The sequence below is a fragment of the Odocoileus virginianus genome, chromosome 29 (genome assembly GCF_023699985.2).
Source record: "Odocoileus virginianus isolate 20LAN1187 ecotype Illinois chromosome 29, Ovbor_1.2, whole genome shotgun sequence".
Lineage (NCBI taxonomy): Eukaryota > Metazoa > Chordata > Mammalia > Artiodactyla > Cervidae > Odocoileus > Odocoileus virginianus.
The window spans coordinates 20524572-20550384 of record NC_069702.1 but is presented as its reverse complement, the minus strand read 5'-3'; the positions used below and the strand labels follow the sequence as shown (position 1 = coordinate 20550384).

The following is a 25813-nucleotide window of genomic DNA, read 5'->3' as shown; positions in this document are numbered from 1 at the left end:
AACTCTTCTGTCATCAACCTATTGGGCGTTGAGATTGCCAAAAGCTGGCTAAAGTGAGGACCTAGAAAGCATGAATGGTCAGCTGCTGCCCTCAAGTTGTTAATCAGACAGTCATTCCTGCTCTCTTGGGAAGGGTTGACAAAACAGACAGAGGTGGTTGGAAAACTTCTTTTTCTAACTCTATGCCTCAGAAAGGGCAGATGTTATTATGTTTTGACCATAGAAGAAGTAAGAGAGGAAGAGAGATATTAGTTCTCACTCATATACACCCCTGAAGATATAAATATATGATCTATACAGTTTTTGAATATTAAAATATTTGAAGGTAAACATATCACATTTTCAGGTAAGAGCAAAAAGTTGATGCCTCAGAAAACAATGTAATTCAGAGTGACTTTAATCAATGAAATCTACTCTTTCAAAATGAAGAGCAGTAATAGAAGGCAAAACAACCCAGAAATAGGATAAGGGGGAAATGATTAAAAATAAATGTTACAAATATTTGAGAGGCATACTGGGCTGTGAGCTATACATGTCTTATCTCTACAGCTGTCATTTTAAAAGCAAACATAATATTAGAAATGTGTTAATGGGAATAAGATACATAAAAATAAGTATGTTGAGGATGCTTCTAACACATAACAGCATTATATTTGTATTGACAAATATAAAATAAGACATGGAAAAAATTCAAAGTTTCCATAGAAGATCATCCAAAGAAAGAGTTGAACAGGCAATGCTGAGTGGTAGAAAGAGTATGTGTATGCTTTGAAACACACAGATCTGGGTTGAAATATTAGATTTATAATGTTAACTATACTAGTTGAACTCCTCTGATATCCTTGCCTTGTCTGTGACGTAAGAGCAGTTTCATATGGATGTTGTTGTAGAATACATCACATCATGCCTGGCCTGTGGTCACCTCTCAAACACAAGTAGTTTTATAACTGCCTGGGAAATGTATCATTGAAAAATAGAGCCTTAAAGAAACAAATTAATTGATTTTGAATGAAAAGAGGTGACTTAGCTTACTTTTCCTTCCAGTAAACAGTCTCTTATTTAATACCCTGAATACTCAATAACCTGAAGAGTCTGAGCTAGAAGAAATAGCCTTAAATTACATCAATTTTCTTCTTCCTGAGAATATAATACTGGAATAGGCCCTAGATCTTAGAGTGTCCAAACCAGGAAATCATGCAAAATAGTCATAAATATGTATCTAAATGATTCAGAACCCAGTCTAATCTTTTCTGCAAGAATTTTAATCACACCTGTGGTCTGCGTGTTTCTACAGACTGTGATCTTATCCATTTATCTTGAAGCTGAACTTCCCCAAATATTGTCTGGAATATATTTGTCCATTTAATTCACTATGCATATTAATTCCTAATAAATATTTATTTTTATAGTTTTTACAACTGGGACAGTCATATTGCTGTTTGGAATTCAACTCCCAACTACCAAGTGATTGCTGATAATCCAGAAGGCTTACTTTTCAAATACAAAAGAGACAGAAAAATTCTCAATGTGGACCCTAAGGTACATCTGCTTTTACATTTATGAATCTCATCATATTTTATTATATCTCTACCATCACTCAAAAATTATTAAATAATTGACCTTAAGTTTTCTTTTTAATTTATAAATGAAAAGCTATGTGGAAACAAGTGTCTACTATCCTTAAAGAAAGAAAAAAACTTCAAAATTTAATAAATTATCAGAAATCAACAGGGAAGAATTTGGGGGGAATTTAAATGGAACTCACATGTGGGAACACTCCTCTTTGCCTGGCAGCAGAATTAGGTCAGAGAACCAGTGGACTTCACATCCATTTTTTGCTCTGATTCTGTGGAGCCTAGTCACTGAATTCGGTGATGAGTCATTTACAGAAGAGAGGCTCTAATCTCACATACATACCCAGAATTCTAATATCCCTTTTTTATATGTGACTAACCCTGAAAACAATATTGTCTTTAATGCATTTAGGAGCATTCACTTATGAATAGCAGAGAAGTATATGTGCACATCTTGTCTCTGGTAATGCCTCTTTACTCATAAGTGGGTGTCAGAAAGTGAAAATGAAAGTTGCTCAGTCGTGTCTGACTCTTTGCCACCCCATGGACTGTAGCCTGCCAGGCTCCTCTGTCCATAGGATTCTCCAGGCAAGAATACTGGGGTGGGAATCCATTTCTTTCTCCAGGGGATCTTCCCAACCCAGGGATTGAACCCGGGTCTCCCACATTGCAGGCAGATTCTTTACCATCTGAGACACCCGGGAAGCCCCAAATGAGTGTCAGCACACTATCACTTGAAGCAAATTATAGGAAACTTAATAAATAGCATTCACAGAGTCTTTTCCTTTGTGTAGGCTAAACTACATACATAAGAAAACATATAAAATGATTAATAGCATTATTAATATGTGTGGAACAGTTTTTGAATCAGTTTTGAATGGCATCACACAGACTATTTTAAGGTTCGATTTTAACCTATGCCATATACATATACCAAGAATGTATGCCATCAATTATAGTTTTTGTGTATGTCTTTGAAGAATCATTACCGAATCCAAACTGCTATTTGAATGGTTTGAATAGCTTTAATTAATAAGCACTCATTTCCACAATAATCAATCATGAAATTTCAAAGACTTAATCAATAATCCATGAAACATAAAATTTCCTCTTTTTCCTGGAAGATTTTAATTATAACTCAAAAGATTCATGGTGAGTCTGAAGGAAAGGTACTTCTAAAATCTTGGAGAATAAGGATTTGGATAATTAATGACAGAAGTATATTATTGTATATTATATTATACATGTATAAAGTATATTGGTCTTCCTGGTGTCTCAGAGAGTAAAAGAATCTGCCTGCAATTCAGGGTTCAAGACCAGTGTTGGGAAGATCCCCTGGAGAAAGGAGTGGCTACCCACTCCAATATTCTTGCCTGGAGAATTCCATGGACAGAGGACCCTGGCAGGCTGCCGTTCATGGAGTTGCAAAGAGTTGGGCACAACTGAGCAACTAACACTTTCATAAAATATATTATATAAAAGAATTGTTAAGTGAGACATCCAGTGATATTTGGGTACTTGCACAGTTGCTCAGTAGCATCCAACTCTTTACAACTCTAGCCCACCAGGCTCCTCTGTCCATGGAATTTTCAGGCAAAAATACTGTAGTGGGTTGCCATTCTCTCTTCCAGGGGATCTTGCTGACCCTGGTCTTGAACTCCCATCTCCTGTGTCCCCTGCTTTGGCAGATGGATTCTTTACCATCCAGACACCTAGGAAGCCCCTAAATGTTCCTTTAAATTTTATTTTTTAAATCTTTTTGAAGGACAAAAACTAACTGGAAAAGAATGTTGGTCTTAGCATTAATAAACAAAATTTTAGGCCTTTACTTTATTATTAACTGGCTTCATGGTTTTGAGAAATTCACTTCTCTAGGCTTTGCTGTTCACAGCTGGAAGATGAGACTTTGTTGCTGTTTTCTGATCTCTGGAGTCCCTCTAGCTCCACAGGCCCAATTTGCAGAGATTCTAACTCAACTGGGCCTAGAAGTACATATTTTCATAAAACTACCAGTGTGATTCTGCTGTAGATTGTCCATGAACCACAATTTGAAAAAATCTTCTCTATAAAAACAGTAATCTCAAGATCTGGTACTCTGTGTCCCAGACACAAATGTTCTCAAACCAAATAGAACACATATATTTTCATTTTTATGGACTGGATATAAAATTAGTATGTATATCATCTACTTAATTTCTTAACTTATTTACCCTGTTCAACGAGGGTAAATTTTATATTTCATGCATCAACACAGCAGCTCTTACAGACCTACAGGCAAGTCAAGAAATAAGCTAATAAGTCAAGTTTTTCAAACTACAAACAGCAATTTGAGTTACATCTTTATACTCAATATCCTCCCTAACGATTCTGCTTGAAATTCTTCCTAAGATGAACATCTCATCATTCCATCTTTAAAGAGCTATAAAATATTAAGAACCATACGACTCAACTCTCCTTTTCTTTTACTTCAAGCACTCTATTTGAGATGTTTTATGCCTGAAATTAAAGAGGTTGAGATAAATGAAAGGTGGAAACAGTGGTAAACAGGATGTGTTTCCTTTGTACAACACAGATGTAGACTCATTAATTCTGAAGAGTAGTTCCCTTGAAACAGAGTTGTTTGTAAATGGAAAAACTGGAAAAAAAGAAAATCGTGCAGGTCTTAGAACAAGTAACATGAGTTCATTGGTTAAGAAATTCCAAATGCAATAAGAGTTTGGTTGCATTGAAAACAGGACCACTGGCTTTAACTTCCCTGCAGCTGTATAACATCTGGAACAAATAAGGCCAGTTTCTATTTCTGAGTGAAGAATGCTTGTCTGAGTGATTCACACCCACCAAAATGTTTCCAGTGTATTATCTTTAGAAGGATTGAGCGGACACACTTTGTACTCACTCCCCTGCATCATCTGCACAAATGAAAAAAAGAAAAAAAAGGAATTTTCCTTTTGCTTTTAGGAAACATTAACCATGAAAGAGTTTGCTTTGAATCTTAGCCTAACATAGGTGGTCTAAAAGTTTCATAATCTACTAATGAGAGATTGTTTAGAATAGTTAAAATGGGAAGAAAACTTCCATACTTACACCAGTTTTTTTTTTTCCCTTCCCCTCCCCTCTTCTATTTACTAATATGAGAACAGAACCCATCACCTGGAAAAATGTCTGGTTAATAGATACTCAATAAATATTTATGGAATAAATGATTGAATGTATGATTCCCTCCAAACACAAATGCAGTTCTATACGTTAACAAAAAGGTGAGGAGTATATTATGTCACTGATGTTTGAGGTAGCAGTAACAGCCAGAAGGGAAACAGTCACACCACTCTGTATTGATCCAAGTAAGTCAGAAAAAATAATTATAGGAACTTATTGGTGGAAACAGCCAGTAGTGTGGCCATAATTTTAGACTTTGTTGAAGTTATGCAGGAATCTTTATTTTAGTATGTGCTTCCAAGTGTTCTTGTGCAGTCCCAGGAATATGTAATTTAAGCCATCTCAAATTCAGACTGTTAGAATATGTTTTTGATTTATGAACAAATTGACACAAACAGGTTAAATGACTTGCTCAGGGTCACAGACTTCGTCATTAGTAGAAACTAGTGATGAAACTTAAACTTAAATATGAGACACCATAGGGAGCATAAAGATGAGCATATGAGTTCAACACTTGCCCTTTAAGTGCTTGCAGGATTTTTAAGAAAACAGGCATGTGAAGAATATAAGGGCAACCTAAGGAGGAAAGTGATATGTTGCAAAAAAATAGAAATGCTTTGGGGAGTCAGTGGAGAGATGACTTTCTATCTAGGGCAGGGAGAGCATTGGAGATTGTTAAGGAATAATGGTGGAAGTAATCTTTCAATTGAAATTGAAGAATGATTAGGAATTGAACTCATAGAGATGGAGATGATACCAAGAATGAAACCTCTTAGCAAAGATAAGGTTGATGGGTGTAAAACAAAGGAAAGGAAGACCTAAATAGTTAAAGCTAAGCTACTGAATTGGTCTGATGAAGGAGTGGAATGGGAATTAAGCATGAAAAGATCATGAAAAGTCTTGAATGCAGAACTGGTGAGGGGCTTGGACTAGACTTCATGGGAAATAGGGAAATATGCTCAGGCTCTCGTGCAGGGAAATAACAGGATTCAAGTATGTTTTAAGAAGATTAGAGAGTATAAGTTAGGACAGACTAAGGAGAAAGACTGGAGAAGATGAGACTATAACAATCAAAGAGAACTAGAACTAGGGGTCTCACTGTAGTTCGAATGTTTCTGAATTACGCTTCTAATACTGCAACTACCTGATCAAGAAAAGACAAAACTTCAAGAATATATCAATGTAGAAAAAGTGGCTGAGAAATGTCACTTTACTCCAACACTTAGGAAAGAGAAAGAGAGAGTTCTAATGCTGGATACGAGTAGAGAAAAAGATAAGCTGGATGGATGTCATTTAAATCAGTCTGTCACCTTTTTATTTTTCCTTCCATCCTCCTCTTCCTGTGTTTACTGGCACTGTGAGGTACAAAAAGTGAATCAGAAAGTTGGCTTTCTTTCCCTAAAAAAGCTTACAGGTTAACTGGTGGGTGGGTGGGTGCAAAAATATAATATGCACAGAAATGGCAAGCTGGAAAGTGACCTGAAAGGGAAGAAAATGCTCTAAGAAATCAAAGGAGGCAGAGTTTACTTTGGACCTAAAGCATTCAAAGGGCTTCCCTTGTAGCTCAGCTGGTAAAGAATCCACCTGGATTGCAGGAGACTTGGGCTCGATTCCTGGGTTGGGAAGATCCCCTAGAGAAGGGAAAGGCTACCCACTCTGGTATTCTGGCCTGGAGAATTCCATGCACTGTATAGTCCATGGGGTTGCAGAGAGTCAGACACAACTGAGTGACTTTCACGTCACAAAGCATTCAGAAACAAGTTAATGAAAGAAACAGCATCTGAACCAGATTTGAAAGATGGGTGTGATGAAAACACAAGAACCAGAGCAGAAAGGGTGTTCTGGTAGGCATGAACTTCACACAGAAAGGTGTGAAGCACGGGGCATGAGACTGCGTGAGAAGGGAGAGGAGCTCCTTTCGGCAAGAGTCATTCTCAGCATTGACCAGACATCAGAATCACCCAGAATGCTTTATAGTATTTGATGCCTGGCCTCATCAGCAAAAATTTTAGTTTAATTGGTGTGGGTGGAAGGCTTGCCTGGACATCCATTCTTTTTAAAAGTTCCCAAGTGAAGTCTTAGTGCAAGCTAGGGTTGAGACCAAGGTGCAGGAAGGAGAGAAATAGCAGAGAATTTTTGGGAGAAGCTTGAAGTCCAAGAGTGGAAGCCAAATCTAGTGAGTTTTTGCCGTTCTGTACAGTTCAATAAAAATCTGTACCATTTGTGTCAAGACTTAGAATCAAAATTTCTGAGTATGAAAATGATTAAGCCATCCTGAAAGGAGATAATTTTTCTGGCTAAATTCCCATGGTGTGCAAAAGAAAAAAAAAAGAAAATCAATTGTATGAAAAATATGAAATTAGGGTTTCCCAGGTGGTGCTAGTGGTAAAGAACACACCTACCAGTGCAGGAGACTGAAGAGACACGGCTTCAGTCCCTGGGTCAGGAAGATCCTCTGGAGAAGGAAATGGCATTCCACTTCAATATTCTTGCCTGGAGAATCACATGGACAGAGGAACCATGCATGCTACAATCCATGGGGTCACAAAGGGTTGCACACGACTGAATAAACTTAGCACGGCGTGTCACAAGGCTCCTTTCTGTCACTTTATTTTATGTCTAATCGAGTGTATTTAAATATAGTTGCTTGATAAATGGCTAATAACAAAACAAGCAAATAAACAAAAAAATATGTTAAAAGATGTTAAAGATGTGATTTTTATTAGACATGTGTGTTTATGTGCTTAGTCGCTCAGTCGTGTCTGACTCTTTGAGACCCTGTGGACTGTAACCCACTAGGCTCCTCTGTCCATGGAGTTCTTTAGGCAAGAATGCTGGAGTTGGTTGCCATTTCCTCCTCCAGGGCATCTTCCCAACACAGGGACTGAACCCATGTCTCCTGTGTTTCCTGCACGGCAGGTAGATTCTTTACCCACTGAGGCACCCCAAGTTAGACATAGTAATTTGAAACAGAAGACACTGTTATAACATAAACCTTTCTGGTTCACCCTGAGTGTCACTGAACTTGGAAGTCATGTGAAATGCAGACTGTACACTGATTTAGCAGGTGTATTTCTTACCTCCTTACACATCGATATTCTTCACTGTGCAACAGGAGCTCCGCAATCCAGGAGCTCTACTGGAAAATCACAATTGTTCAAACATAAAAATGAGCTATGCTGGAATGCAAACTGTTATCACAAGAGCCTTCATCTACATCCAGCCCACCAGGACTTGACTAGTAGCAATTTCCTCGACTTTCCTCGACTAGATAGTATTTCCCCTTCCTCTCTCCTCACACCAGTCTGTCAGGGGAGCCCTAGGCTTCATCCTCCTAGATATTCAAACTGCATCTGTCTGTGGCAAGGCCCAGGAATCCCCATTTTTAAAAAAAAAAAATTATTTTACTGAAGCATGGTTGATTTACAATGTTGTATTGGTTTAGGGTGTATAGAAAAGTGATTCAGTTATACAAAAATATATAGTTTTTTTTTTCCTGTTTCAGATTCTTTTCCTATACAGGTTATTTCAAAACACTGAATATAGTTCTCTTTGCTATACAATATGTCCTTGTTGTTTATCTATTTTATATGTAATATCTGCATATCTGTTACTCCCAAATTCCTAATTTATTCCCCGCCCCACCTTTCCTCTTTGGTAGCCAAAATTTGTTTTATATGTCCGTGAGTCTATTTCTGTTTTGTAAATAAATGTGTTTGTATCATTTTTTTGTTTTATATTTCACATATAAGTGATATGATATCTGTCTTTGTCTGACTTACTGCACTTAATGTTGTAATCTCCAGGTCCATCCATGTTGCTGCAAATGGCAGTATTTCATTATTTTTTATGGCTGAGTAATATTCTATTGTATACATGTATATACAACATGTATATATATATATATATATATATAGTATATACAATATATATATACTTTGGCCACCTGATGCGAAGAACTGACTCATTGGAAAAGACCCTGATGCTGGGAAAGATTGAAGGCAGGAGGAGAAGGGGACAACAGAGGATGTGATAGTTGGGTGGCATCACCAACTTGATGGACATGAGTTTGAGCAAGCTCGAGAGTTGGTGATGGACAGGGAGGCCTGGTGTGCTGCAGTCCATGGGGTCGCAAAGAGGGGGACATAACTGAACTGACTGATATATGTACCACATCTCTTTATCCATTCATCAGTTGATGGATATTAAGCTAGCTTCCATGTATTAACTAATGTAAATAGTGCTGCAATGAACACTAGGGTACATATACCTTTTCCAGTTACAGTTTTTCCAGATATATGCCCAAGAGTATTTTCAAATGTCTCTTCTGGTAAGCTTAAAGATTAGCTGAATTGATACAAGCTCTTTAGCAAAGTGATATTTTATTAGCTATTGTTTCAGTGCCAGCTAATTTGGAAAACTCAGCAGTGGCCACAGGACTGGGAAAGGTCAGTTTTCATTCCAATCCCAAAGAAAGGCAATGCCAAAGAATGCTCAAACTACCGCACAGTTGTACTCATCTCACATGCTAGCAAAGTTATGCTCAAAATTCTCCAAGCCAGGCTTCAACAGTACGTGAACCATGAACTTCCAGATGTTCAAGCTGGATTTAGAAAAGGCAGAGGAACCAGAGATCAAATTGCCAACATCCGTTGAATCATTGAAAAAGTGAGAGACTTCTAGAAAAACATCTACTTCTGCTTTATTGACTATGCCAAAGACTTTGACAATGTGGATCACAATAAACTGTGGAAAATTCTGAAAGAGATGGGAATACCAGACCACCTGACCTGCCTCCTGAGAAATCTTTATGCAAGTCAAGAAACAACAGTTACAACTGGACATGGAACAACAGACTGGTTTCACATTGGGATAGGAGTACATCAAGACTGTATATTGTCACCCTGCTTATTTAACTTATATGCAAAGTACATCATGAGAGAAGCTGGACTGGATGAAGCACAACCTGGAATGAAGATTGCCAGGAAAAAATATCAATAACCTCAGATATGCAGATGACACCACCCTTATGGCAGAAAGTGAAGAAGAACTAAAGGGCCTCTTGATGAAAGTGAAAGAGGAGAGTGAAAAAGTTGGCTTAAAGCTCAACATTCAGAAAACTAGGATCATGGCATCTGGTCCCATCACTTCTTGACAAATAGATGGAGAAACAATGGAAACAGTGACAGACTTTATTTTGGGGGCTCCAAAATCACTGGAGATGGTGATTGCAGCCATGAAATTAAGACACTTACTCCTTGGAAGGAAAGTTATGACCAACATAGATAGCATATTAAAAAGCAGAGACATTACTTTGCCAACAAAGGTCCATTTAGTCAAAGCCATGATTTTTCCAGTAGTCACGTACGGATGTGAGAGTTGGACTATAAAGAAAGCTGAGCACTGAAGAATTGATGCTTTTGAACTGTGGTGTTGAAAGAGTCTTAAGAGTCCCTTAGACTGCAAGGAGATCCAACCAGTCCATCCTAAAGGAGCTCAGTCCTGGGTGTTCATTGGAAGGACTGATGCTGAAGCTGAAACTCCAATACTTTGGCCACCTGATGTGAAGAACTGACTCACTGGAAAAGACCCTGATGCTGGGAAAGATCAACGGTGGGAGGAGAAGGGGACGACAGAGAATGAGATGGTTGGATGGCATGACTGACTCAATGGTCATGAGTTTGAGTAAACTCCGGGAGTTTGTGATGGACAGGGAGGCCTGGCACTGTGCTGCAGTCCATGGGGTCGCAAATAGTCAAACACGACTGAGTGACTGAACTCCACTCAATTCATTGTTTCTCTATACAGGGAACATAAGAGACACAGGTTCAGTCCTTGTGTTGGGAAGATCCCCTGGAGGAGGAAAGTCCATAAGGTCACAAAGAGTTGGACACAATGAAGCAACTTAGCATGTGCACACCTTTTCATATGTCCATACGGTAGTCAAACTTCATTCTTCTAAAGCAAGTTATAAATCAACAGTCTTAATTTTATGTAGTCTAAATTACATATTTCTGAGATTGCACAAACCAACTAAAAAGTACAGACCACACACCAAAGGCTTCTGGATTAACTTCCACCACAATACCAATGACCTCAAGAGATACTTTCATTGATAAATTGCAGCCATTTTTCCTTCCTAACTTGGATCATGATAGAATGAGGATGACGATACCCATTCTTGCTATCATGGCCTCAGCAAGAATCATTTTGTCAGGCAGGTCAGTCCAGGGGCTCACATGAAACATATGTAACAGAGATTTGTGAAGCATACACAGAAACGTGGGAGAGAAACCAGTTTTGGTTGTTTTGCCATTGTATCTCTAGTGCTAGTATATGGTAGGTGCTTAGTAAACATCTATGGAATGAATAAACTGAATATTAAATATTTGCCAAAGAATAGGAAGGCCAAAAATAATCCTGGAAACTTTTGAGGCTAACTTTAAAATATTTTAGGACCTGAGACACTTGAAACATATGTAGTGCTGCTGCTGTTTTTAGTTGAAAATTGCCTGAGTAATTGACTCTGGCACTTTTCTCTCCTTGGAAGGTGAGTTAACCCTGGGAGTCCTTTCCTGCTTTGGAGTGCTGATTCTAGGTGTCCAGGGCAAGGGCACGGTGTTAGGTTCTTGGTATTTTATTATGTTTAAAAAGTAAATGTGTAGTCATTATTGTCTGATACAGATACCAAAAAGCACAAAAAACAGGAAGTCAAATTTTACTTTCTTTTTCTATAAGCAAACGAATATCTAGGTTAACGAGGTTTAAAATTAAAAGTTACTTCTAATGACAGAATATGTTTTTGTTTGTTGGGGGAGTAACTTGTTGGCTTAATTTAGAGGATCATTGCAGCAGTACCTGCTCACAGTCCCTGCCTCTCTGCTCCTCGCCTCCCAAGCCACCCTCCACCCGAACACTTGCTATATTAGTAGGAAAGGTGTTAATTGCCTCCTAATGCTGCTTCCCAACTCACTGACTATGTTCAAATCAGATGGAGCCTGTCGTAGGCTGGAAAATTCTCTCCTCAAAATGGGGGCCTCTAACATTCCTACATCCTTTTTGCAGATGGTTTGAATTTACTCTCTTGAAGCTCCACCCTCCCAGTGAAGGCCCTCAGTTTTACAGGGTGTCTTTTACAGGGCCCACGTATATTTCCTATTGGACATTGTTAAGGAAAAGCCATACTGAACAGAATAGACTTAAGAGAAGCCATGATTTCTTTCTTGAAAGTCTCCAACACTGTTCTCTCACCTCCACACAACCTTGAATTAACGGGGCAGGGGACACTTACTGAGTCACCAGCACCACTTTTTTGGCTCCTGGGTTTTCCTCAGAGGCATCTTGTAAGTACTGCTTTTTGACTGTGGCACAGTCACAGTTATTAAGTAGAGCTGAGGCCTTGCCAGTTTTCTGGTTTTGCTGCCCAAATTACTAAATGTTTGGTTGATTATAGCCCTAAAACACCCACATACTCAGAAGCTTTTAAATGTTTTCTCCCCTTGGGCAATCACTTGGTATACCTGAACTGAAAGTCTACCACATATAAATTAAGTATTTACTTAACAGACTGCTGCTGAAATCAATGGCCTTGAGGAATACGTTAAAAATTACACAACAGAGATTAGCTTTTATGAATTAAAACTCCTAAAACTTAAATGCTATGCCCTCTTTTTGACCTGGAAAACTGATTTTAATTTTATATGCAGTGTTATGAAACAACCCCTAGAGATAAGCATGTTGTTGTTAAGTGTCCAATATTTATGAACTCATACACGAGGTGTGGCACAGAAAAGGTGAGCTGGAAGAAAGACAAAAATTAAATATATAATTTAAAATTATATATATATATATATATCTCAATGCTTAGTAGTAGAAGTGTGAATGACAACTCTTCACCATCCAAGTATATTATCTGCAGTGAAAAGCATATATTTATACCTCAGTGAAGAGAAAGTATACAATAAAACATGCATTGCAAAGAAAATTTGCTGTGTTAAGCTTCTGATTAGAAGGACAGCCTAATCAAACATTATGCCAAAAGTCAGTTTAGTTCAGTCGCTCAGGCGTGTCCAACTCTCTGCGACCCCATGAACCGCAGCACGCCAGGCCTCCCTGTCCATCACCAACTCCCGGAGTCCACCATCCACATCCATTGAGTCGGTGATGCCATCCAACCATCTCATCCTCTGTCGTCCCCTTCTCCTCCTGCCCTCAATCTTTCCCAGCATCAGAGTCTTTTCAAATGAACCAAAAGTAATACAGACCAAAAGAGAAGTGAGAATGGAGAAATTTGAGGAAGAGGGCTCTAGCCCCAATTCATGCTCACTTTTTTTACAAAATGTGTTACAAATCAGTACAAGGACTATGGAAAAGAATGGAACATTTCCTTTCCTAGCTGAATGAAAGGATTAAATAGGAACAAAATAATTGTTTCCTTCATGGTTTCAAAGACCTGATAACTAATGCCAGAGAGGCAGGTGCTAGAAACACAGGGGTCAGGCATAGTCTCTGTTGGTCCAGACCACAGCCAAGGAATTATTGTTTATTCAAAGAGAACATGATTTCTTCTCAGTCTTAACGGCTAAACAAGTAGTCAGGTCTCATGACTATTTGACAGTTCACCATCCCAGTAGATGCTTATAGTTTCTGAGGCACTGAAATCCCAAAGCAGGTTCAGGGATATTGAAATATGTTGGAACATGGAACACAATAGCATGAACAGTGATCAAGCCTCCTGGCAAGAGAGAAAAATCTCATGCTGATAATCTCTAAATGGTTATTGCTAGTGGGAGAGCTTCAGTGTACATATTAGTGGCCTTGATGATGTATATTGCCTCAAAAAGCTGAAGCAACAGTAAAATAATCATGATAAGGCAAAGAAACAAATGGCAAGCCCCAACTTGGTAACCCAGAACACTACCTCACAAGCACATGAGGCTGCTCCAGAGACTAGACTCTTAACCTTTTAGGAAACACAACTTATTTTAAAACTCTGACACATTTTATAGATTTGCTCAGAAAAGAAAATGCACACGTGCTGGCATACACAGAGTAATATAAAAATATTTTAGGATATTCAGAAACCTGCCTAAGCCTTTTAATGAATTCCACTTGAGACCTGAGGACCTAGGACTCTCCAAAATGCCTGAGAGCAGTTCAAAGGAACTAGAAAAAGAACAGGTGGGAAAGGCTGGGGAACACCTCCTAGGACTCAGGCAGAGAAAAGCTGTTTGAGAGGGGCAATAGGGAAAATGAGTTGGAGTTAAACTTTTATCAGCTTTGTGATTAGGGTAAATCCCTTAACTCCTCTGGACCACTTCTCTACCTCCATTTTCTCATCTGTTAAGTCTATTAAAAACAACTATTTTACACAAGGTTGTTGTGATGATTAAATGAGAGAATGTGTTTAATACGCTACTGAATTGGGCTAGGTAAACAGATATTGCTTCCTGGTGCTGTACCAATTTAGAAAAGTGGAAGTCGTTAAAAAGTAGTGATTGTTAAAACTAATAAAAGGAGTAGTTGTTAAAAAGAAAAAAACTAATTGCAGTAGATAGAAAGTGGAAATAATCCCTATGTCCATGACTGGTGGCAATAATTAAATAATTTATGATACATCACAGCAGTGAAGTAATATTGTTGTTATTGTTGTTTAGTCACTAGGTCATGTCCAACTGTTTTGTGACCCATGGACTGAAGCCCACCAGGCTCCTCTGTCCATGGGACTTCCCAGGCAGAAGTACTAGAGGGGGTTGCCATTTCTTCCTCCAGGGGATCTTCCCAACGTAAGAATCAAACTCGCATCTCCTGCAATGGCCGGCAGATTCTTTGCCACTGAGCCACCAGGGAAAGTGAAAGTCGCTCAGTCATGTCCAACTCTTTGCCACCCCATGGACTTTACAGTCCATGGAATACTCTGGGCCAGAATACTGGACTGGGTAGCCTTTCCCTTCTCCATGGGATCTTCCCAACCCAGGGATCGAACCCAGATCTCTGGCATTGCGGGCAGATTCTTTACCAGCTGAGCCACCAGGGAAACCCTGGCTAAAATTGAGTTAAAGCTATATTTACTGAATTTGTTGTGTTAGTATGGATAGATGTTTGTTTACACTATCAAATGGAAAAATCAAGCCATTAAACAGTGTAAATAATGTTCTGTCCTATAAGGGGCTTCACTGGTGACTCAGATGTAAATAACCCTGCAATTCGGGAGACCCAGGTTTGATCCCTGGGTTGAGAAGATTCCCTGGAGAAGGGAAAGGCTACCCACTCCAGTATTATTGCGTGGAAAAATTCCATGGACAGAGGAGCCTTGTGGGCTGCAGTCCCCGAGGTGCAAAGAGTCAAGACACTACTGAGTGACTAACACTTCACTCCATCCTATAAAGCACACGTCTTTTATGTGAGAATTTCCCACTCATGGACACTTAGGTTGGTTTCTGTTTTTCTCCCTAGGTTTAAATAACAACTCTCTATAACCAAGTTTCTGATGTTTTTCTTTAAGATGGACTCCTAAAAAGGAAATTGCTTAGTCAAAAGATACATACATTGTAAAACTTTAGAGAGATATTGTCAAATCACTTTGCAGTTAGACCATATCAATTTACAGTTATACCTGAACTATTTAAAGCTGCCAAAAACCATGCTCTATTTTGCATTCTTTTGAAACTTCGTTCATCTTATAGTTAAAATTTATTAGAGGTCACTTTAATTTTCACTTTAGATTGTTGTCAGGAGTGAACATTTCTTTCACATGCGTGTTAGTATACTATTTTCTTCTCCTGTATTAGTTATTGCCCTCGACATAATTTTCTATGGAGTTTGAGTGGTTTTTTAAATTAAATTTAAAGAATTCTATATATAAAAGGTAGAAAACCTTTGGCTGTCATATTTTAAAAGATACATTACAATTTTTATATCCATCTTAACAATTATAATGTTTTTGGCATACAAATTTTAAATTTTTGTATAGTCCAAACTATTGTCCCATTCTGATTTCTTCCCATTGTTACTATGTTCAAAAAGATTCCCATACTAAGACCGGGCAATATTTTACTGATAGTTTCTTTTATACAAAGTTTTTTTGTTTCCTTTATACATTAAAATCTACAATTTTTCTCGGGTTTTATAGAATAAGGTTAGAGTCTTTTTACTTTGTTCAGTCAATTTTTCTTTTTCAGTCATTTTTAACTGGTGATCTTATCCCAATATCTTGTTTTAGTTATATTTTATATTTGGCTTGGAGTCCCATCTCTCCTAGGACCTAGTAGTGACTTCAGGCAGAAGTCTTTTACTAATAGCAACTCCTTACATGCCTGTGAATTTGAAGTCAGTTTTCTAAGTACTAAATTTCTTCAACCAACTGCAATGTTTGTCATTGTTGCTGTATATGTGAGATTATTTCTAGCACTTTTGTTATCTATTGTTAAGGAACAATTTTTAAAAGAAAGTAGAATCATGATTCTCAGATAGAATGTGTATATATTTTTTACTCAACTGAATGTGTCAAAGATTTTTAACTCATTAATTAATGACAAACTGGTAGCTATTACTGTTGATGCCAAGAAAAATTCAGAGCAGAGACATATAAAGGAAATAAGATTCTGAAATGAATTTACAACTAGATGCACAATTGGTCTACTAAAATCAATGCAAAAGTTAGTTGCAGTCTACCAAGTACAACTGTCTTGCATTTATACAGATATGAAGTATTTAAATCATTATCTGACTTTGAGAACTTACAGAGTTGTAATATCAAAGATGAAAAAATCTAAATGAGCATTCAAGATATCCACTATTTGAGATGTAACTCTCAAAATCTCTTACAGTTTTCCCTGAGCGCTTCCTCTCCTCTTTTTATCATAATAATTTCAAAGAAAGTTTATTCTTATAAAATAAAGCTGCTCTCGTTAGAGCTGTCTGACTTTTCACAAAGATGCAAAAAAAGGTTTATTTTACCATTTTGGACACCTTAAGCTGACCATGTAACCTCTAAATCCATACAATTTTGAACAAATACTATATTAAATTGGGTTTGGAAATTTTCATAAGAAATCTCAAATTGGATTTTTAAAACCCTCTGTTATTTTTGACCTGAGGCTAGGAAACCAAGCCCAAGGAATGCTCTCCACAATATTTCACCTGAAATACCTATAAATTTGTGTAAATTCCTCTGTTCACTAGGTCTCCCAAATATTTTAAAGTTAGTTACATATAGTGTGTTTCCCAGCTGGCACTAGTGGTTATGGGCTTCCCTCCTGGCTCAGCTGGTAAAGAATCTGCCTGTAATGCGAAAGGCCTGGGTTCGGTCCCTGGGTTGGGAAGATTCCCTGGAGAAAGGAAAGGCTACCCATTCCAGTATTCTGGCCTGGAGAATTCCATGGACTGTATAGTCCATGGGGTTGCAAAGAATTGGACAGGACTGAGTGACTTTCACTTCACCAGTGGTAAAAATTCTGCCTGCTTAAGAGACGCAGGCTCAATCCATGAGTCGGGAATATCTCCTGGAGGAGTAAATGGCAACCTGCTCCAGTATGCTCTCCTGGAAAATTCCATGACAGAGGAGCCTAGTGGACTGCAGTCCATGGGGTCACAAGGCATTGGACACGAATGAGCGACTGAACAAGCATATAATATACAATATTCTTGGGCTTTTTAAGTCAAGGAATAAGTCAGCACTTTATAGGCATTGCTTTCATTCAAGTATGACATTCTAGGCAAGGCTTCAGTTTTTCAATTTGTACAATTATGTTCTGTACAATTATAGACGACAGAGCCTTACTGAACCTAGGCAAATAACTAAATGACCATGGAAAGTAAGGAGATAATATGAACTTCTGAATCCTAGAGAAATAAGTTGATTTCCCTTGTGGCTCAACTGGTAAAGAATCTGCCTGCAATGCGGGAGACCTGGGTTTGATCCCTGGGTTGGGAAGTTCCCCTGGAGAAGGAAAAGGCTATCCACTCCAGTATTCTGGCCTGGAGAATTCCATGGACTTTACAGTTACAAAGAGTCGGACACGACTGAGGAATAAGTGAGAGTTAGCTATCATTTTAAAATAATTTTTGAATGTTTGGCTTCATATTACAAAAACAGACTTTACTAAATTGTATGTGTTACATATTACTTAATGAAAAGGAGATAGGGTGATTATTAGATATCTGAAAATAGAACATTAAATAATATCAACAATATTCCAGACAAATAGCCACAGTAAAATTTCTCTTAAGAGTTTATTCAGCCCAGTTATAATTGATTCCTGCTCCAGTGGGTCTTTGGTTAGCTGTCCTATGCCATCCTCTGTTTTGGCCAAAACAGAACCTGAAAATCCTAACTCAGTCCATTGGTGGTGCAGATTGAAAGGTGTCTAATCTATGTTAGCCCAGCTTTGAAGTGTCAGTAATTGACATACCTGATACAGTTCTTTTCTACAATATCCTGAGACTTTTATTCTTAGTTGAAGACACAGATTCTCACCTGTAACTATGAGACACTTCTGGGAAGCATCAGAGCGAAACAATACTGTCTGTAGATAAGAGGGACTTAAAATAGGTGAGTGATTATTACTAGTAATTTTCAAGTGCGAACAGTCTGATGAGAGTTCATAATGAAAATAATGCAGAAAACAGAAAAGGTTACTTCTCTCTGTGACATTCAAAACAAATTCCCTGCCTCTTCTCCAACCCCAAATAAAGAAATATGATAAACCACCTAAGGATAATGATCAAATTTATTTCAGAAGGAGTTTGTGAATACTACAGTTGATTCAGAAAAGTGAATGAAAATAATTTTATAGAAGAAAAAACACTGAGATATGACATAAATAATCCTGAGATGTAATTGTTTGTACCAGGAACATCAAGCAAGTGGCTTAGTAAGGTCTGCAGTGAGACCTAAATAATTGTATCTTTAAAACCAATAGTTGAAATGATGACACATAACATTATGCTACCATTGTCTAATATCATCAAGTTCAGCACCACCAGAACTCTGCTATATATAGGAAAATCTGGTGGAAATATTCCCAAGAGTTGGAATCAGTGTTCTCCCTGAGGGCAAAGCCATATTATAAGACAGCAAGGTCAATTACATAACTCCCGGGACTTCTCCCAAATTTTTTCAAATATTTGTATTAACATTATACCTATACAAGTCTACCTCAGCAAGGCTGAACACCCCTTCTGATTTATTAATAGCAAATCTGCCCACAGAATTATACAGAAAAATTTAGCCTCTTCAAAGGTGAAAAAATAAACATTTGTGATTTTTTTCCAGACCCTCTGAGAAATCTCAAAGATAGTTTCAGGTGTAAAATATAACTGGAAAGTTTAATTTTTTCTATACTTAGGATTCAATTATAGGAAGGCAAAAATCAGTTTAAAAAAAGGTCAGAGGATATTTGGGCACTTGGTTAAGATAGGATCAGGATGCTACAAAAACAATACTGAGTTAACGGTTTAAACATTTAAAACAATACAACATTTATAAATTAACACTACATTAACATGACTATAAAGAACCTTAGCTCTTTATAAGTGAGGAATTTTTGTTCCTTGCTTTTGTTTCTTATTTTTTCTTTTTCTTAAACAATTAAGAATGTAATAAATTCAACATAAGGCACAGAAAATTATTCATGTAAGACTTGGAATATTTACTACCTAGACAGTTACACAGAAGGTTAAAAAAAAAACCTTTTATATAGTAGGTAAAGGAATTAACTAGTAAGCAAGCCCATCAAGATAGGGCAAGCTTAACTGAAATTTTAGCATGTCATTACTCTTTTCAGAGTAATCAAGTACTATAAACCAAGGCAAGTAAAATTTACTTCCAAATTTTGTCTTTCATTTTCCTTTGTCATGTCACAGCAATTCTCAGGAGATCCATGAACTCAAAATAACATATATACATATATATATATATATATACACACACACACACACACACTAAGATGTTATTTCTGTTAACATTTCAATATGTATTCATCATAGCTATGGTCAAATGAATCACTATCTTAAATTTTCTCAATTTCCACTTCCAATATAGTAAATATTGATAGTTATAACTCACATAAAAATTCTTTGTGGTTCTCAGTAAATCTCAAGATTTTACAGGGGTTCTGAGATATAACAGAAGAAGAAAAAAGCCTGAAAAGCACTACTATTGCATATGTATTATGTAGTTATTTATATACAATTATATCAGTATATAGTAGTAATTATATAACCATATATAAATTATAGATATATAGAAATTGTATAAATTATATTTATACATATATACATGAGAGCTACATGTCTATAAATTATATATAAAATTGTATATACAATTAATACTATATATATGTGTACTAAATCACTTTCAGTCTTGTCTAACATTTTGTGACCTTATGGACTGTAGCTCTCTAGGCTCCTCTGTCCATGGGGTTCTCCAGCCGAGAATACTGTAGTGGGTTGCCATTTCCTTCTCCAGGGGATCTTCCTGACCCAGGGATCCTCATGCCTCCTGCATTAGCAGGTGAGTTCTTTACCACTAGCACCACCCAGGAAGCCCAATACTATATATATAATTACTGTGCTGTGCTGTGCCTAGTTGCTCAGTCGTGTCTGATTCTATGCAACCCCACGGACTTAGCCCTCCAGGTTCCTCTGTCCATGGGGATTCTCCAGGTAAGAATACTGGAGTGGGTTGCCGTGCCCTCCTCCAGGGGATCTTCCCAACCCAAGAAACGAGCCGGGACTTCCTACATTGTAGGCGGATTCTTTACCAGCTGAACTAGCAGGGAAGGCCCTATATACTATATATATAATTACTACTATATAATACTATATTTTATATATGTATATAGCTACTATACACTGTTATAAAACCTCCACTATAAATGGAAAGGAAATCTAAAAAGGAGTGGATCTGGATATATATGTATCCATATGTATATGTATGACTGATTCACTTTGCTGTATAGCAAGAGACTAACAGAATTTTAAAGCAGCTATACGCCAATAAGAATTAATTTAAAAAAAAAAAAAACTCCACTATAGGTTAAGACTATTTTCTCTTTGAAACACAAAAGCAAAGAGACTGTGGTATTAGTCTATCCCTGTTGCTTGTGATGGGGCGTCCCAGTTGGCTCAGTGGTAAAGAATCCACCTGCCAATGCAGGAGATGCAAATTCAATCCCTGGGTAGAGAAAATCTGCTGGAAAAGGAAACAGCATCCTACTCCAGTATTCTTGACTGAGAAATCCCATGGACAGAGGAGCCTGGTAGGCTATAGTTCACGGGATTGCAAAATAGTCGGACAAGACTCAGCAACTAAACAACATTGCTTATGATATCTTCTCAACCATTCATATTAATTATGATTTTTCAACCAAAGTAACTCTGTTTCATGGAGAAAATTAGAGGTAGATAGCTACAAATTCCTTTCTTCCAAAGACATTTTAACAGACAAGAGATGTTTATGTTGCATCTTTGTATAGCCACACATATATCTTTTTAAAGAGAAAAAATGAACATGTTCACTAACATGACCCAAAATAGGAATTTTTCATTGGCTATAAGCAAAAGTATATAAAGTTAAGTTTAATAATTAAGCATCAAATTTTCAGCATTCTATCAAGATTAGAAACTATCTGGATATCATATGAATATTCTTTATGCTATTTAACCTAATAACTATCTAAGTTTTTATGTTACCTAAAGATCTGAGTGACTGTATTCAAGTTGACAGTAAAAAACAAAATTACTGATGATATAAAGTTGTCAGAATAATGATTTGATTTTGTTGAATATGGATTTCTCATTATATTACAGATTGTATCAGAGTAGTGTTAGCTTATTTTATCTGTATGCATCAATAAGCTTAAGAAAAGCAAACACAAAGTGCAGTAGAATAAAATATATGTTTATGTTATACCTAACACTGATAAATCAGACGAAAAGCTATTTGTGTTAAACCAAAATCATTACACTACTCTGATTTGCCAAATATTTATCTCAATTGTATGACCTTAAAATTTTAAATCATTTGTGTGAGAATACTCTTTAAGCATAGCACATTAAAAGTATCAAACTCTGGATTTCCCTGGCAGTCCAGTGGTTAAGATTCTGCACTCCGAACATGGGGGACATGGGTTTGATCCCTGGTTGGGGAAGATTCTCATGTTGCATGGACAAACAGGAAAAAAAAAAAAAACAAATGAAAAAGTATCAAAACTTTAATTTCCACATTTTCCTGGAATTTTATAAATATTTGACTTACATAAGAACTTACTTACATAAGAGCTCTGTTCTGGCCAATCAGAACAGAGTTTCTTTAATTTAAGAGACTTCTAAATCTAATTTATTAATTCTTTCCAGAGATAGAAAATTACTGTGTACTCATACATAAAGATGCAAAGGTCTTTATGAATTCTAAACATATATATACAGAGACACATAAGGATCTTGTAGCTTCAAGTCTAAACATAACCACAACTCAAGAGTAAACACAAAAATGTAACCTGCCCGTATATCAAAAATGTTGTCCTCTTTCCTGATGGGCGTGAGATTCTTAATTTCTTCAAAGAAGACAAGTAGACAAATAAAGAAAAAATCATAATAGCAAATCAGATTTTCTGTTGTTTCTTACTCAAAAAAAGAATAAATCGCAGTAATCTCTTCCTCTATTTACAGAAAACGCAAAGGTTAAACCATAAAATCAAGTTCCAAATCACAGTTAGTTGTCACCAAGAGGGAATAATTTATTCATTGTAAAAGTTCCAAAAGCAAAAACAAAATACAAACATAGTAAAAAGGAAAATATGTGAAGAAGCAGAGGATCAGCAAAGTTAAAGTTCTATTGCTACTAGGGATTTACCAACGGAAACCAAGAAATAGAGAGTTTAAGTCACCCAAGAGAGACACACTCCAGCTAAACTATTCATCTGTCAGGTGAACCCACTGTGCATCAAATTGGAAGCTTCAAAATATGTACAAGATGGTGTTTCTAAAAAGAATTTAATTGTGACTCTCATACTGATGTAAAATGAATGTGTCAAAAATTTTGTTTATTCATAAATTATACAATGAACAAGTCAGATGTTGTAAGCAGTTCAAGGAAGAAGTCAAAAATCAGAACACATATAGGGAAAACGAAAGATTGACATTAATTTGCAAATTAATGTAAAACAGGCCTCAAGATGAAACAATAATCAGTGGTGTGCCACTGAGCACAATTAGTTTGCATCTTTGTAGAGAAGAATATTTTGCATTATTATCAGTTGTCTCCAACTTAATGAGTTATAAAATAGCACAAACATAGAATAAAATGTGGATGGGTAAGCCACTCAAGACGCTCACTCTTTTTGTTTTCCCTGTTTCAAAATCTTTACAATTTTACTCATTCTTTTAACAGAAGATGGGTCTGATATATTCTTTCTCACTAGCACAAGAAATTGAATACCAGGGGGAAAGGTAATATCAAAGCTTCTCTCTAGTCCCTGATCTAAACCCTTACCATCTCTTCCTACAAGAAAAGGAGAGAGAGCAAGTAACATCATTCATTCTTTTGTACATCAAATACAGGAAAGGCCCAATGACTAATACTAGATACTGTCTGGCTGTTTTCAGATCTGTTTTCTCTCTTATCAGCACCACATTAGTGAATACTTTCTCCCAGAGGGTCTCTCTGGGGGCCTTGTAAGTATGGCAAAATACCTGCACAAAAGTAAAAGGACCAAATCTTTTTTTCAAGGATTATAATGTAAACGGGGGAAAATGTAAATCAAATAGCTATCAAGCGAGTAAGAAGCTATTCATGAAACCCACGATGGACAGGTAGTTAGTTCCACTAGTCTGAACCAATTCCAAATCTGAGACATTTTTATTTGACAAACTTGAAATCAAGATAGGGTCCTTTTTAACTTATTACCCTGCAATCACCTGTGTGTGCAAAGCCCTCCCCTAGGAATTCTGCAGAGTTAGTGACCCATGGGGTTCAGCAGAGTCTAGACAAATATGAACCTGCGACACTGCTTTGATCCTAGATATTTTCAGTAATGTCATCACCAGGGCCTCAGAGCTCCTGATTGGAATTATCACCACTCCTGGGAAAAGAATCTGGGGGGAAACTTGGATATGTTTCCATGGATACAACTTTCTTAGTTCTATTTGCTACAACATTGAAGCAAGAAGAAAATTCATTTAATGTGAATTATGTGCATGGACTGACCTGACTAACAACATGATTTGTGTATTTTAGGCTCAACCTGGTGACAACTCTACTAGAAGCCCGATCCTAACAGAGCTCTACACACAAGTTGTCATTTTTGACCACATTTCCAGAAGAAAGACTTAACTACAAATGTGGTAGATAGTGCCCTCCCTAATGGTTTGCTAAATGTAAATGACTCCTATAATCAAAAGCAAATTAGAATAATAAGTGAGTCCAGTAGCTATAAGGCAAATCAGAATAATAAAAGTTGATAAAGACATTAGAGAGGAAACCATGATCTTGACTGTCTTTCTGTGGTACTAATATTGTCTTAATCTGCTTTGAGGTTTTTCTAATTTTTTACCCATAAACACTGAAGCTGATTGCTTCAGTAATCAGTAATTCGTGGAAGAAAATCTCATTGCTTCTTCAAAGATAAAGTAATTAGTACTTACATTGTACCTCAGATTTTCCACGTTTCCAAATGTCCAAAAATATTCTAGGTCCTAGTATTGCCAAACAGAGTTAGTCAAAGCCTTATGCTACATGGCAGTGCTATCTCCTAAAATCACTGAATTTGATGTTAGTCACTCAGCTATGTCCTCATGGACTGTAGCCTGCCGGGATCCTCTGTCCATGGAATTTTCCAGGAAAGAATACTGGAGTGGGTAGCCATTCCCTTCTCCAGGAATCCTCCTGACCCAGGGATCAAACCCAGGTCTCCTACACTGCAGGCAGATTCTTTACCATCTGGCATAAGAGGTTGGAAGACTGTCCAAAGGTTTTCAAGGTTTTCATTAGCACTACATGAGTAAATTGGAGAAGGAAATGGCAACCCACACCAGTATTCTTGCCTGGAGAATCTCATGGACAGAGGAGCCTGGCAGGCTACAATCCCTGGGGTCGCAAAGAGTTGGACACAACTGAGTGACTAACACACACACATGAGTAAATATAATCTTAAGTATCCCATGAGTTGATGCATAAAATGATTGAAGTGTTTAATATGTTCATGTGCCTAGACAATGTGAACTTCATGACAATAAAGCTGAGAAAATGAAATCTAAAGGAAACCAGAGATTTTAGAGAAATAAGGACCTCATAAGAGTGAAGAACACATTTTCCCAATATGCCCCTGCAGGTGACTTTTGGGCAGAAAAGATATTCAGAGGCTGTTTGTAATTTTAGATTAATATCTGTCTCTCCTTCTGGGGCTTCCCAGGTAGCGCAGTGGTAAAGAATCTGCCTGCCAATGCAGGAGACCCAGGAGATGTGTGTTCAACCCCTGGGTTAGGAAGATCCCTGGAGTAGGAGATGGCAACTCACTCCAGTGTTCTTGCCTGGAAAATTCCATGGCAGAGAAGCCTGGCGGGCTATATAGCCCATGGGGTCACAAAGAGTCAGACATGACTAAGCGCACATGCTGCTTCTTCTCCTTCCCGTTGCCTTCCTTCCCTTTCTAAGCAACCCAGTTCTAAGGCAATTAGGTGGAGCCAAGCAAGCAAGGCTCAGTGTCAGGCTCGGGGTGGGAGAGCCCAGAGTAGGGTGTCCCCCGTTCCAATGCAGTGAGCAGGTTGTATTCATGGAGGAGGTGATAGTCTGGCTCGAGGTGTCAGGTCCCAGTGTGAAATAGTAGAGTGGTGTTAAATTAGAATTGCATGTATTGGTGTGATCTCTTCATTTTCAGTAAATACAACAGATGCAGAATATACTCCTCTGTGTGTATGCATACATATTCCAACACTCTGTCCACTGAGACAACCTCGGAGCAGCAATACCCAATGTAAGTTAGCACACCTAGCACCCAGATCTTAGTTTCTCAACACTATTTTCTGCCAAAGGGAAGAAGGGATCCATAGAAAAATAACTGATTCTAGGACTGAGGCTGCTG

At 37.4% G+C, this 25813-nt stretch overlaps 1 protein-coding gene across 3 annotated transcripts in view; it reads left to right on the top strand.

Annotated features, from left to right (window-relative positions):
• Positions 1 to 24263, top strand: part of CFAP299 (cilia and flagella associated protein 299) — a 650002-nt gene extending 625739 nt beyond the window's left edge. For 2 of the 3 annotated variants that reach the window (XM_020904319.2, XM_020904323.2), the window contains 2 exons: positions 1410 to 1539; positions 23971 to 24258. In XM_020904319.2, the coding sequence (XP_020759978.2) occupies positions 1410 to 1539; positions 23971 to 24066 (226 nt within the window). In that variant the 3' untranslated portion in view covers positions 24067 to 24258. Of the gene's footprint in view, positions 1 to 1409; positions 1540 to 23970 lie in introns of all 3 variants that reach the window. The other variant, XM_020904320.2, reaches the window with a different exon arrangement.
• The last annotated feature ends 1550 nt before the right edge of the window (positions 24264 to 25813 follow it).